General features: G+C 36.2%; 2 protein-coding genes across 2 annotated transcripts; one reads left to right on the top strand and one right to left on the bottom strand.

The window, feature by feature from the left end:
- The first annotated feature begins 2175 nt into the window (after positions 1 to 2175).
- On the top strand, positions 2176 to 3487 carry LOC130734466 (ethylene-responsive transcription factor TINY-like). The gene has a single exon (XM_057586904.1). The coding sequence runs from the start codon at positions 2423 to 2425 to the stop codon at positions 3092 to 3094; it is 672 nt and encodes a 223-aa protein (XP_057442887.1). The 5' UTR covers positions 2176 to 2422; the 3' UTR covers positions 3095 to 3487.
- Positions 3488 to 13993: 10506 nt separating this feature from the next.
- Positions 13994 to 14881, bottom strand: LOC130733484 (uncharacterized). Its single transcript, XM_057585703.1, has one exon. The coding sequence runs from the start codon at positions 14879 to 14881 to the stop codon at positions 13994 to 13996; it is 888 nt and encodes a 295-aa protein (XP_057441686.1).
- Positions 14882 to 15461: the final 580 nt, after the last annotated feature.

Below are 15461 nucleotides of genomic sequence, written 5' to 3'. Positions count from 1 at the left end.
GGTTGCTTTTACCATGATGGATTCATGTCTACTACATACAAAATTGAAACTAAACATGTCCGCACAAACCATGATGGATCGGTACTACATGCCATGTTGTGCACAACACCATTCGTCCAACTAATTAAGATCAAATTAAGTACTAAAACCCAATGAATAATGATATATGAATGAAGGATGCATATATACATATTAATTCACATTATTGGTAGGTAGTTATAATCACGTATGTTTGAGTTGAAATTGGGGCAAAAAAGAATTGATAAAATTCTTCGAAATGACATGGTCGACCTTTCCCTTAGAACCCTTGTACGTAATCATAAAATTAAACTGATCATCAGAGGCGCACAACAAGGTGCCATTATGAAAAATGCGTAAATGATAGGCTAATTATAATTGTTAGTGCGGTCATGCTACGTCACCGTTAGCATTTATAAATCCACCAACCAATGTTGCTTCCAGAAAGCAACGAATAACTTAGATATCATTATAATAAATACTAGGGTTAAATATAATTTTGTTTCACTAAAATAGTGAATTATTGATTTTAATTTTTTTTATTTTAGTACTTCTAAAATAAAGAATTATTGGATGCGTATGGGGGGCTTGTTCCGGGATGCTTCGAGTCTTCGAGAGAGTGAGTATCAGGATTCCTAGCTAGTAGCAGTGGGGAGATGATCTTAAAGCTGATGTTTTGGCTCTTAATTATGGCCTCCATGCCCTGTGGGATGCAAATGTTCGCGATGCCATCTGTGAGGTGGACTATTTGAAGATTGTAGCTAGAGGCTTTTTGGGATGACAGGTTTCACTTACATGGGAGTGCGTCAGAGTTCTGGGAGATTAAGCAGATGTTGTAGCGTGACTAGAAGCTCGTTCACATTTCTAGGACCGTTATAATGATGTCGTAGATTGTCTTGCAGCCTTGGGAGCGGATTGTTAATGCTCTGTTCTTCGTTTGGAGGACCCTCCTCCCGAGCTCCATCCCATGCGTCTTGTCTAGGGATTTATTAGCTTTGTAGTTATCTTGTCTTAATTTTTCAATGTACCAAATAAAATTGTTGATTTGGTTTCTTCATCAATTTTTATAAAAGTTTAAACTGCTACTAACACATTTTGTGGAGGTTTAAAAAACCATCAAAAAAATTGGTAAAGGAACCAAACCAATAATTATATATTTTAAAACAGCTATAATATAAAAAAATTTGTTGATTTTAGTCCTCCAAAAACAAATAATTTTTTTTAATTTTAGAACTTTTTTTTACATCGGAGAGATATGATTTTAGTCCTCTAAAATAAAGAATTATTGATTTGGTTCTTTCATCAATTTTTTTTATGATTTTAGTACTCCAAAAATTAGTAATTATTGAGTTTAATTTTGAAGTATTGATAATGTAAAGTATTTTTACAAATAAGAGTCAATTAATCATATTTTAAAGATTTGTCATGTAAGTTAATTAAACTATGTCAAAAATTCTTTTTTTTTCTATATTTAAGAAACCTGATTGATCGATTGTGTAAAGAAAAAGTAATGATATACTACACTTTTTTTCTCTCCCATCTCATTTTTTACGCATTTTTCTTTCTATCTCTGTAATATTTCTCTCACATCACATATCATATCACAAATTTCTTTAAATTTTTATCAAGGCGAAAATGGAATAAAGGTGTTAACAAAACATTATTTTTAAAGAAACTTTACACAAACTTCTCTTCTATTTAAGGAAACCAAGAACATATTTAAGCCTAGTTACTACTCCCTCCGTCCCTAATTATAAGCTAAAGTTGTAAAAATCACACTTATTAAGAAAGCCTTAATTGATGCATTGGTTTTCAAAAAAAATGTACAACTTTCTATGTTTACCCATATTTATGATAACACTTTTTCATCATTGTACTACTAATGGTGGTGCTCCACTACCAATAAATGCAAGGGTGAATATGGAAAGAAATATTAACTTTTGCAATGTTAGCTTATATTTAGTGACACAAAAAAAGTCTCAATGTTAGCTTATAATTAGGGACGGAGGGAGTAGTATCTAGTACATGGAAAGGGCAAATTGGAGATACACAATTGAAATCTTGAAGGAAGGAATGAATACAGGGATAAGGGATAAATGAACAGTGAAAAGCAGGTAAACCAAACCAAGGACCTCCCCTAGTTAAAGATAGGATGTACTGTATATGCATGCAGAGCAAAAAGTAAAAGTTAAAAGTTATGTGGCAAAATGAAAGGGAAGTGAGGATCCATCGTATTTGTATCTTGCAGGCAGGGTGACCCATTTCTCTAGTGGGTCCCCTATCAACCTCTATAAGTAGTTTTACATGACCCATTGGAAGTGACCAGAAAAATAAAGCATAAATAAATAACAGACCAATTTGCTTCATTCTTCTCAATTCCAATTGAGATCGATTAATCAAAAACATGAGAGTTTCACCAAACTCGTGTGAGAGCAGTAGCAGCAACAACAACTCAACCCCCGAAACGACGTCGTTGGAGAAGGGAGGAAAACGACGCAATAGGGACTCGAACAAGCACCCGGTGTACCGTGGGGTCCGCATGCGGAACTGGGGGAAATGGGTGTCGGAAATCCGCGAGCCGCGGAAGAAATCTCGTATTTGGCTCGGCACGTTTTCCAACCCGGAAATGGCGGCCAGGGCGCACGACGCCGCCGCGCTCACCATCAAAGGAACCTCCGCCATCCTCAACTTCCCTCACCTCGCCGCCTCGCTGCCACGACCGGCGTCGCTTGCACCTCGTGATGTCCAAGCTGCCGCCGCCAAAGCTGCTCAAATGGAATTGCCATTGCCATTGCCGCTGCCATCGACGGAGGAGTTGTCGGCGGCGGCGTCGACGGTGGAGCTGAGCGAGATCATAGAGCTGCCGAGGTTAGAAACGAGTTATGAGTTGGTGGGGGAGGAGTTTGTGCAGCTGATGGACTCGCATGATGATGCTTGGATGTATCAGCAGCCGCCGCCGCTAATGCCGCCGTGGCTGCATTGTGATGCTGGTTCTTCTGATCATGATCATCAGTTTTCAGTGCCGGAGAGTAGTGAGGTTATATCAACTTTCGAGACTTTGATGTGGAATTATTAAGTTCTCTTTTTTTATTTTTTTTGTTATTGGTTTTGTAATTACTGGTATTAATTATTATTATTCAAGCTTGATCGTTATGCGATCGAGTTCAAGAAAATCACGAGCTATATATATATATATGTATGGCCTGGATCCAGACTCTGCGGTGCTAAGGAATCCTATCCTAAATTGATTATATTATGGGGTCTAGAGTCACTCATCAAGATTCCTAGTTTCTGATGTCTACTTGAAATTTCAAATCGGGGGAATATATATGTGGAGTCTAAGTCTTATTCCAATGATTCAACACTCCCAAAACTAAATCCATTCAATTTTAAATATTCACTAACTGCGGTCTGCGGGAATGTGAATTTTTGGGTTCCTAGCAATGAATTTATCAACACTGACTTTTTAAAAATCACTTGTTGATTTGTTGAAATTTATCTAAATCGATTGAAATGGACGTGTGGGCTCATTTGTTTAGTGAATTCTACATAAATTTTAATTAATTAATAATAGAGTCTTAAGAAGAAAATATTAAAGTAAGTATTCTTATAAATTTTTATGTTTTTGTTTTTATTAATGAAATAACAATAGTGACAAAGAAATCTGAAAAATCATAAACATCGATGACGATATTGGATGTGTTTGATGCATTTCACATGGTTTGAAGTCTATTTGAATATTTATGGTTTTAGGGTTATGTGCTTTTATTTCCTAATTTATGCATTTGAATCTAAAATGGTTTTTAAAAATCTCTAATAACTTTTAATCTGAGTTTTATTTTTGTATTAAATAAGGACCTATGATATCATAGTGCTTTGGGGCCAAATTTCTTTTTTTTTTGAAAGCTGAAAGCATATATTAATAGAAAGGTAACATGAGACAAAAGCTCATGCGGAGAACAGCAAAAGCCAAGGCAACCGTGGCAGCCAAGGCAAAAGGAAAACAAAAGAGAAAACAAAAACAGAAGAAGCTAAAACAGATACAGAAACAGAAGAGAAACCAAAGATAAAGGCACTAATCAAAGGCTCCAGAGGCGCACAGTGGGAGAACACATGAGCCCTACCACTCAGAAAAAATGACAGAGGAACCAGCCAGCAGAAGAAATAACGACCCAAAGCTCCACAACAATCCATAAGCAAGTCCAGAAGACGCAGCTAGCTGGGATCAATAGGCGAAGGGTTGGGGCCAAATTTCTTACTCAGTTATCAGCCCACATGACAATATAATAGAATTAAATTTGGCACTCAACTCACCCATTTTCCATCCTAACCAAAAAAATTAAAACTCCATTCATTACTCGTTGTCACCACATTACACCCACTGCACCACACTCGCCCCACTTATGAGTAAATATTTCATAGTAGCCTTATTAGACGGTACATCTTCCTTAGTATATGTTTAAGATACCAAATTTTCAAAATCTTGTGTTGTGTTTTCCAAAATACCGAATTTTGGAAAACTAGGCATTGCATTTTTAACATATATACCAAGGCTCAATGTGTATAATTTCAACGACCGCCAACTTCATCAGTTGCACCACCCTCTGATGTTGTCGCTGCCACTTCCACCACCCTCCACATCTGCCATTGTTGTCACGACCTCCACCACCACTAGATCTCCACTCTCCAGTACCAGCTCCATCTTCACCAGCTCATGCCACCACCACCTTCCACCATCACCACCACAACACCATCACCACAACTGTCAAGTAGGAACATTAAAACATTGAGCCATTGGGTCTGAAGTGTGTGTGATAGATAGCACAACGGTAGCATAAACATTAGCAGCCAGCACAGGATGAGAGATCAAATAAGATTAGAAATCCCACATCGCTTATAGATTTTTCTCCTAACATCAACAATCACATGGGCTTGGCCCGCTGGGGCAGCCCGTTTGGCCCATCTTTTTTGGCGGGTCGGGTTGGGACTTAGAACCTAGATTTTAAAAGTGGGTTAGCCAACTCAACCCTCATTTTGGCGGGTTTATGACGGGTTGGGTTGGGTTAGCCCGCCAGCCCATTTTTCACTTTTTTCTTAAAATTTTTCAAAAAAAAATTCTATTTTTATTTTTCAAGTAGATTATTGTAAGGCCCGTATATATTACGGTAGTAGACCTAAACTAAAAAAAATACTATTTTGAAAACTATTCAATGATGACCTTCCATGGATTCACCTTTATAAGCTGCAACTCTTATTTGTAGGTTATGTTTTGTCTAAAACTTTTATGACTGCTCGACATTATCGTTTATAATTATTGGTTGACTATTATTGGTTGAAGTAAACTCTTATTGATGATTGTAAAACACATCTAGTGAAGTTAAGTAATATTAAGTGAGTGTGTATCAAAGAAAAAATGACATACATTTACCAATGGTTACTTGATTTGGCACTTCTTGGGCTTTTATTTATACAATTTGGCTTAACAAAAAAAAAACATACATTTACCAATGATTTGATGAACGTTATTGATACTTACATTTGTTAGTTGCTATTGAAGTTACCGTTACAACTTTTAATAATAATGTATGATAAAAAAAAATTAGCATTACTATTGGTGAGACTTTCTAGCTGAACTCATAACCTTTACAAATAAAGAATAAATATAATTCTAATTTTTTCATGTGCCAACATACGAAAAGTGAAAGATTTTTTAAAATTTTCCATTGCATTTTTTTTTATTTCACTACATTTTCTAAGTGAGCTCGCAAATCCGCCGTCCCGCCAAAATATGGGTTGGATTGAGACTTTGAACCCAAATGTTAAAGTGGGCTAGCCCAACCCAACCCGCGTTTCAAGCGGGTTAATGAGCGGTTTGGGCAAGGCCCGTCCCGCCAATCCATATTGCCACCCCTACATACCGGTTTTAAATCCCCATATGTTAAGAAAACAAATATTTACAATACCGAATTATTTTTTTAAAATTACAATACCAAACTTTAAATATCGGTAGTTTAAAATATACTCCCTCCGTTACAGAAAGTTTGTAGTTTAAGGTTGTAACACAAAGAGTAAGAAAACAATTATTGATAGTATAATTTGACTAGATTACCCTTATTTAATTTTACTAGTATGATGTGCAACTATTAAATTATATTTAGATAGAGAAGAATATAATTAATAGAGAAGAGTTGTGGTTGGTTAATATGAAAGGTGATAAGTGAGAGAAAATTAATGTATTAAATGATACGTGGAAAAAATTAGCAAAAAATGCATTGGTTTTCTAAAACAACAAACATTTTAGGATATTGAAAAATGGTGTAAAACAACAAACTTTCTGGAATTGAGGGAGTATATAGTACTGGTCCTTAACTCCCAGTACTTTAAAAAAGCATTACCAGGTTTCTTATTGTTATATCAAAAAAACTGTCGGATTTTTAAAAACCTAGTATGTTAAAAAACTTGAAAACCTGAAAAGCAAATACTTCCTCTGTTTCTAATTATAAGACATAGTTTTAGATTTTTCATATTCATAAAAATAAGACCTTTTACAACAATCTACTAAAAAGTATTCTAGTCTTCCATATATACCTCTCACATTAATTGTGTGTTTTCAATTCTAAAGTTTTAATTACAACCTACCATTAATTAGTGAGAGAAAATGACAAACTGTAAATATGGAGAAATGTAAATATGGTGAAATGTATGCATTTTTAAAAAACTAAAACACTAATTACACATTTAATGTTTTTTAATAAGCGTAATTTTTTGTATTAGGTTAGAAAAGGAGGGAGTAATATATTGTGCATCTTAGGAAATTATTACATTAAATAGAATGACAAACTGAGTGTTGGGAGAGGGGAATTGAACCCCCACATAACAATCCTAGTTCAAACTAGGATGTTCACCTAGACTTTTCACAATAATTTTTATCCTTCACTATTTTCTTTGTTGAGGCCTCATTCATGGTAAACTTACGAGTAAACAAAAGGAACATCGGGCACGCTAGGAACGAAGGAAAAATTCAAAGAGGAGTGAGCCAGTGAACCACCGCAAGAAATGACATGCGATGGAAAGTTGGAAAAGTTAGCCCAAAAGCAAGAACACGAAGAAGGCCCCAGGGGCGATATGTGATTGTGTACATGTGAGAGATATCAAGGTCGACGTACATTCTTTCTACATGTCCAAAACAATAGGAAATGGAGAGAAAGAATACTTGGACCACTAGCCTATCAATTATCATTATTGAAAAGATGTAGAAAATGGACCACAAAAGATTTATTTATATTTTAACTCACTAGTTCTAATATCTACTGCAAGCTGGAAGTGGCAAATGGATAAAATGGGAGATCTCATCAACTTAACCTCATTATTCAAGGTGGTCTATCATTTAATGTACTTTTAAACGGCCAATTGTATATAGGAGTATTTGTTATTGTTGAACGGTCAAACACATGACCCTCACACTAAAAGACACTTGTGCAGTTGTGCTTTTGTGGCGATGGGCGGTTACACGATAGCTCTAATTATACAAGTGAAGGGAACTTAACAATGAAATGTTAGAATAAAATAGACCGAGTTTAATATTTTCTCTTCAATGTTCTAAACTTCATAGTTCACTTCGTGGACAATAAACATTAGCCCATCCAACTTGAAAACCTCATCATCACCAAGAACGAAGGGTAATTCGTGTGCGGATTATTTGGTAGAGCTGGACCTTAACAAACTAGAGGCACCCTTCTTATTCAAGACCCCGACGAACTTGTTCCTCACCTCTTGGCAGATGCTACACGAGCTAGTTTTACTCGGACTTAATTGCCTCACATGTTTTGTTTTCTGTTTGTTGTTTTTAGTTTTTTTTTTCCTTGTCCCCTTGTATAAAAAAACCTACCGAGCCCACATTGACATGCATGGTAATTAGGCATAGTGATCCTGGAATTATTATATAGTACACGCCAAAAATAAGTTACTCATCCCGGAGAAAAACATAGGGCTCGTTTGGTACGTCGTATTAGACATAATAGTATAAGCTTATACAATACATTATAGACTTATACATTGTTTGGTGTTCACATTGTATTATATAAGCTTATACATCAATCTCTTTTTATACATCAAAATGATGGATTATTTAATCCACCCTGTAGATGATGATGGATAAGGCATGATAAGGGTGCAATGTACAAACTACTTGAATATATTTAATCAACCGCCACCACAATCACCCTCCACCACCACCGCCTCCATCACTACCACCACCATCGCCTCCGTTACTACCACCACCACCACCACCATCACCATCACCGTCGCCGCCGTCACCATCCTCCACCACCGTCGTCGCCGCCACCACAACCACCCTTCACCACCACTACCACAACCACCACTGCCGCCACCACCACCACGCTCTAGTTATCGCCACTACTACCGCCGCCACCCTCCACCATCACCGCCGCCGCTATCACTGTCGCTGCCGCCCCCACCCTCCACCACCACACTGCCACCGCCGCCACCAATACCACCCTCCACCGCCACTGTCACCACCCTCCACCACTGCTACAATCGCCACTACCGTCACTACTACCATCATCACCGCCACCACCATCATCCACCACCACTGCCACCATCATCACCTTCCAATACCACCACTACCACACCACGATTGTCATCACCAAATTATAAAGTGTATGACCAAACGTTGTATAGTATTAAAATTTTATCAGGCCTTATCCTATCATACCTAATACAATCAGGTCACATACTATCAAACCTTAGAGCATCTACAATGGGGGTTGCTTAAATCCAGTTGGCACACTTAAGCAACGTTGCTTATTTTGGAGCACCACTGGAGCCACATGACATGACAGTTGGGTTGCTTAAATTTAAGCAACGATTGCTTATTTTCTCTCTCCTTACTTTTTGACTAAAAAATTATATTTTCTCTTTCAATCATGTACTTGTATAATGTCATTATCTTGAAATAATATAAATATATGAGGTATAGTGGGACCCAACCAAAAGTAAAATAAACAACCGTGGTTGGAGCGAATTCTGTTTGGGTTGCTTAAATCATATGTGTCAGTTTGGACCCACCAGAATAGTTTTTAAACAACTCAACTAGCAACCATGCATTAGAGATGCTCTTATATTATACAGCATACCAAACGGGCCCATAGTTTAATAAAATTATATTATATTTGTTCTATTTAATACCGTCTCATTTAACTAATCATTATGAATTTATTTAATAGATGTTAAGCTTTTACCCCTAACAGTTTTTTGGTCGTTCAGTCCTGATGGCAATACTATGAAAACTTTTGAAATTGTATCTGTTTGACTAGGTTAGCATTTCAACAGATACATTATTTTGTGGGTGGCAGAGCCAACATCGTCCATGTCCTATGCTGATGACTCCCTCGCATCTGCTGACAAACGTATAAAAACAAAGATTTGGGCGGCAATGCCACTATTTAAGGCTTTCTCGTTTTCTTTCGGTAGCAATACTCTTGCTCTCACTATCAACTTTTCCTGCACAGCCAAGCAATTGTTTTGCAGTTCATCATATCATATCCGTTTTTTTTGTGTAACATTCATGTGCGAGTTAACTAGTGTACCATTCCAGATCCAACGGTCAGTGTTGTTGTTGCATGAATTATCACTATAAGAAATATTTGATTTAGCTTCTAAATTTAGCGTTAGCCACAATGCTAACGCTAAATGTCACTTGTTTGCATCGACTATAATGGCGCAAAAAAAAAAAAAAACTCACTTAAAGTTGGCGTGGTCTAGCCGCCGCAACTTAGCGTCAGTAATTTATAATTTCACATTGGCTGTGGCAGACGCTAAAAGCACAGACGCATAGCAGCAAAACACAACCGACGCTACATTCAGCGGCTAATTTTGCATCGCTTGGACCGACGCTAACTCCGCATGTTTAAGACCTATCTTGTGGGCGGAAAAGTTAGTGTCGACTTGCACTAGGGACTGATCTACTTTAGACTGGAGGGGCCGGGATCGGATAATTGCCCTCACAAATTAAATTTTGATAAAATGTAATAATAGTATATATACTGTAGTAACAGTATTTTAAGTATTATTGCTCGACATAGCCACATGTCAAATAATAAAGATTTTCACACTGAGTATACTCGCACGTAATAGAGATATATAAATAAAAGAGAGAAATGAAAGATATGATGTATATATTAATAGAATAAGAAGAGAGAGAAAAAAAAGTTTGTAAAAATGAGATTGAAGATAATGCGGATGTAAATATATCAAATTAAATCTCCATATCAATATATATATCAATTAAGCTTTATTACTACTGAACAATTCTCCTTAGAGTTGGGTTTTAGGAAAATCAATATCAATATATATTAGAAAAGAAGAACTTCCATAGTGACGTGTCAGCACCAGATTAATTCTTAGTGACGTGTCAGCACCAGATTAATTCTCATAAATATTAGAGGGTATAATTTTCAATTGATATATGTTTTAATATTCAGGATTTTATGAGTATTTGCTAGATTTTGGTAGTTTTAATCTATCTTAATTTATTATTTATTTAATTTTAATTTCAGGAAATATTTTATTTTATTTTTGAGTTATCTTTAGAGTATAAATTAATTTTTATGGTATTTTTATTGAATTTTCATATTTTTATTTAATTCAGGATTTTATGAGTTTTTATTGTGATTTGCGAGATTTTGATAATTTTTATCTATCTTTATTTAGTACATTTTTAAAGTTTAGATTTGATTAGGATTTATGTTGTTTATTTCTTGATTTTATCTTAATTTATCTTATTATGTATTTAATGCTAATTCTAAGAAAACGGAGTTGATTTTGTGCTGAGGGTCCACAAAGCTACCATAGACACGCAGAGATTTGATAGCTGCTATTTCTACCTCTGCCACATGTCACTATCAGGACAGAGGTATGCCATAAGATGATGTTACGTGAAGTAGAGTTTATCATGTTGTGATTGATGGTTTGTGTCATTTCAGTTTATCCTTTGTTCGTAATTTAATCCTGGATTTTTAGATTTCACATATTTTGTGTGTTTCGATCCAAAAGTTTACAAATTTTTGCATATGCAAGGGACCCTTCAACAAATTATCATTGAAGACGTAATGTTTTGATTCTGATGTAATGTTTTTTCTATTGTTCTCCTTCCGCTTTCGTATTTTTTTAAACCAGATTTTGGTATAGTTTGTAGAAATTCATGCGTGTGAAGCCATTCTAAACCAGATTTTGGTATAATTTGTAGAAATTCACGAAACTTAGGATATCCTTAATTTATATTCAGTAACAACAAAATAGTGTTTTTAGCATATCGAATTTGTATAAACCTATATATTGATTCATGTCCCAAACACAAGAGAAAAATTCGCCGTGCAACGCACGGGAAAAAAACACTAATAAATTAAAAAAGTGTGAAACGTAAAGCTAGACCCACCATCCAAATCAAATATGAGAGATGACTTTTTTTTTCCCATTTCCTGTATGGTTAACAGAGCATAACAACTGAAGTTTGTAACTTATTGTTTCATCCTCAAATATTTAATCAACATATTTTTACATATTATTTTTCCAACATTGTTATAAATCGTTGGATAACAATTAATAGAGGAAAAATTCCTTCTCTCAAAATACTTCACTTCTCTACAAGATATAATACCCGTGCGTGCACAAGTTTATTTACAATATTTTTTAACATTACAAAAAATTATTATACTTTAAAGGAATATTAAAAATAATTTTTAATTATAAGTATAATAGAAATCTTAAGACAATTTAGAGTTTTCTGTGTAAAAAATATATACTCAAATTTAATAATTTATTTTAATAAATTGCATTGAATTATTTTTAATAGTTCATTTATTTTTTTATATAAAAAATAATTAAGTAAGTTTGAAATATTTTATCGAAGAAGTTATAATGATAACAAATTTTGTGTACTTTTATCAACAAAAAAGTAATTTTTTTTCAAGAAAAAGTAATTTTAAATTTTAAAATTATAATAAATTGTAACTTTAATAGTTCTTTCAAAAAAACTTAAATAACGTAAAATATTTAATTTTTAATTTAATTTTTTTTTTAATTAGTTTCCTCCTTCTTAAGTCATTTTCACTAATATATAATAGATCAAAAATATATAAAAAATTCAAAATAACACACAAATACCTTTTTGAGAAAATCTTAATTTTAAAATTATTTTTTCTAAATTATTTATTAATCATTTATATTTTATTATTAATTAATATTGATTCTTGATATTTGTTCATATATGAAAACATTACCTAGTTTCATTTTAATGAGCATCTAATTTGTTTATATAGGCAAATTTGGTTTTTTCTCATGAATGATAGTGAGTAAAGTTATGAGTTTATTTTTTCTTCAAAGAGTTAAATAAGGGGTCTTCATTTCTATTATTGTATTTTATGATATGGTTCAAGTCTCCTTTACATATGTATATAGATATATATTCTCTTGCTTTCTCCTTCATTGTGCTTGTGGTTTTTTTATTCTCTAGAGTTTTAAACTGTACATTTGGTTAATTAAAAGTACAAGAAAACAATGTTAAATGTCATTTCAGAGTTAGTTCAAATACAAGTTTATGTGCGTATTGGAAAAAAGATTATATGTATATATGTATATATTTTTCCCAACATAAAATTCCTAAATTCGTCATTAGGCCAACACTAAGTTCCGTACATTTCCCTGTCAATGTTGTCTTATAAACCTCTTTTTATTGTAAATCTAAATCATATTTCACATTTTTCTTCCGTGTCAACCCATCTCCTTTGTCTGCCGCCTCTGCTGCCCCTTTCCGTCCTCCGCCGCTCGTCCACGTATTGTTCTTCGCTGATATGAGCTGCCCTAGTCGTCCGACCTCCTCCGCCACTATCACCCTCCCTCCGGCGAAGCCACCTGTTCCACCCCCATATGTCCTCCTCAACCACGCTAAACCTCGGCCGCCAGATCTGCCAGTTTTTGCCCACTTACTCGACTTCCCGCTCTCCAACCGCCACATATCTTCCCCTATCCCACTATCGAGCTAGTTGCATTGACGTCAGTCGCCCCACTACCGCCTTCTCATTGTTGCACCGCCTCTGCCTCACTACTGCCGCCCCATGTCTTCGCCACTACCACCCCACTTCCACTATTAGGCTACTATGCATTATCGTCGGCCCCCTACTACCGTCACCCCATTATTGCGCCGCTTTCGACCAACCACCACGCTGTCACAACATATACAATGAACCTATCATACAAATTTCACCTGAAATCACAGAAGCCCCAAATTATAAACCCTAAGACAAGAATATACGAAAAACACAAAGAGAAAGGGTTGAAGGAGATGACACCGTGATTTATCCTGCTTTCTCTCTCTCCAATTAAGCTACATCCATACCCCAACGTGCAATAGGAATTGATGTCCACTATGATAAAGCTTCCATTATAAGACTCACCAATTCACTCAATGAATCTCTACCATAAACCTCCCCCCCCCCCCCCCCTAAAAAAAACTAATGCAATAACACATGTTGCACTAATTGCACACACACCAAATCCTATGGTACCATTAATTCACCAATTGATAAAAAAAAAAGATCTTCGCAACAATGATGATAATCTAACCCAAAACCGATGCAAAAGAAAACCCAAGCAAAAGAACACACCAAAGAACTCTTGGTAACCTTGCTCTCAATTCTGAAACTTAGAAAATTTGTGTGGTCATTTGTTAATGGGAGATGAAACCTCTTATATAGGACTAGAAACCCCTTTTAAAATCATATCAAGAGGTTTAGGTATGAGAGAAGTGAGTAAGAACATGTCTCAAATTGCACACGAGTAAAAAATCACGTTTTTAACAACCCAGCACTTGGATGAAAGATGTAGTGGAGACTTCTTCATGCCTTAATTTATATAATGAGTTGTAGCCTTTTTTTATGAAAGATATCAAATATATTGATTAAACGATAGGTGGTATAGACGCCAATACATCAGCTAACACAAGCGAAACTAACTCTGGGGGCACTTCCTCAATCCATACAGACCCTGGAAAAGAAGAAGCATGCCTGGCCAGGTTATCCGCAACCTTATTACCAGTACGACGGACAAAGTAAATAGAAACCGAATTAAAATGCCAAACTAAAGTGCGATAATTCGCTAAAACAGTAGAAAAATAAGAAACACCATGGTCCAAGTTCTTCCATCCATTATAAAGCTGAAGGCAATCTGTCTCAAAGCAAACTGTCCGGAAGCCAAGTTCACTCGCCATAATCATGGCCCACTGAAGTGCTTGAGTTTCTGCTAATTTTGGTGATAAGCAAGGCACCAAGTCTGAAGTTGTTGCAGCCAAAACTTCACCCCTGAAATTACGGGCAACTAACGCAAAGAAAGCTGCTCCTCCCTCCTGCATTGTGGCATCCACATTTATCTTGGTTGCACCTTGCCTTGGTCGCTTCCACACCGACGGTAACGCTGCTACGGGCCTCCCCAATGGTTGCTGGACGGAGACGGGCACACCAACAAGGGCTCCAACACGCTGCAAAAGGTTGCCAATATCAAGCGGTTTAGCATGGAACACTGCTGCATTTCGAGCTTCCCACAGCACATACAACCAAGTTTGCAGCTGGGTAATCATGATATCATCGTCGGATTCAAGCACCGCAATCATCAAGTCATGCAAGGAAGAGACAGCAACACGAACAGACATGGATGAAGCAAACCAAGCTGCTTGCACGGCTGGACAAAGCATGAGGATGTGATGTGAAGACTCCTCATCAATACCACAGAATGGGCACCCAGGATCCACCTCTATGCCGCGGCTTCTCAGGCTTCTACGGATCGGTAGCATGTCTTTAAAAGCTCACCAAGAAAGCTCCTTGCAGCGAGGTATTGCATCTGAATTCCAAAAACGTTTCCATAGTTGTTGCCTCAAACCCACTACGTGAGAGGAAGAAGAAGCACCCTCTGCCTTGAAAGAGTGAATGAAGCGGTAGCCCGACTTGGAGGTATAGCCACCGTGCACCACCAACGGCCAAAAAAGAGCATCATCCACTTGGAACGAGGGTAATGGAACAGAGACAATTTGCTGCACAATGGCTGGACAAAACAGCATGTCAAGAAGAGGTTTATTCCAACCCCTATTATCCTGCAAAATAAGGTGAGAAACCAAAGAAATATTCCAATGATCAACCAAATTTTGCCTATAAATTACAAGGGAGCCACCCTAAAGCCATTTATCATTCCAAATGTGGACATTTTTTCCATCATCAATTCTCCAACACCCACCCTCTTTAAACACCCAAGCTGTACTCAAAATTCTAGATCATGCATAACTTGGTCTATAACCTTTTTTAGCATGCCAAATGTTACCACTAGGGAAATAAACTGCCTTGAACACTTGTGCCAACAAAGTATCTGGTCTCGAATAA

Source organism: Lotus japonicus, chromosome 1 (assembly GCF_012489685.1).
Source record: "Lotus japonicus ecotype B-129 chromosome 1, LjGifu_v1.2".
NCBI lineage: Eukaryota > Viridiplantae > Streptophyta > Magnoliopsida > Fabales > Fabaceae > Lotus > Lotus japonicus.
This window is presented reverse-complemented; position numbering and strand designations above follow the sequence as displayed.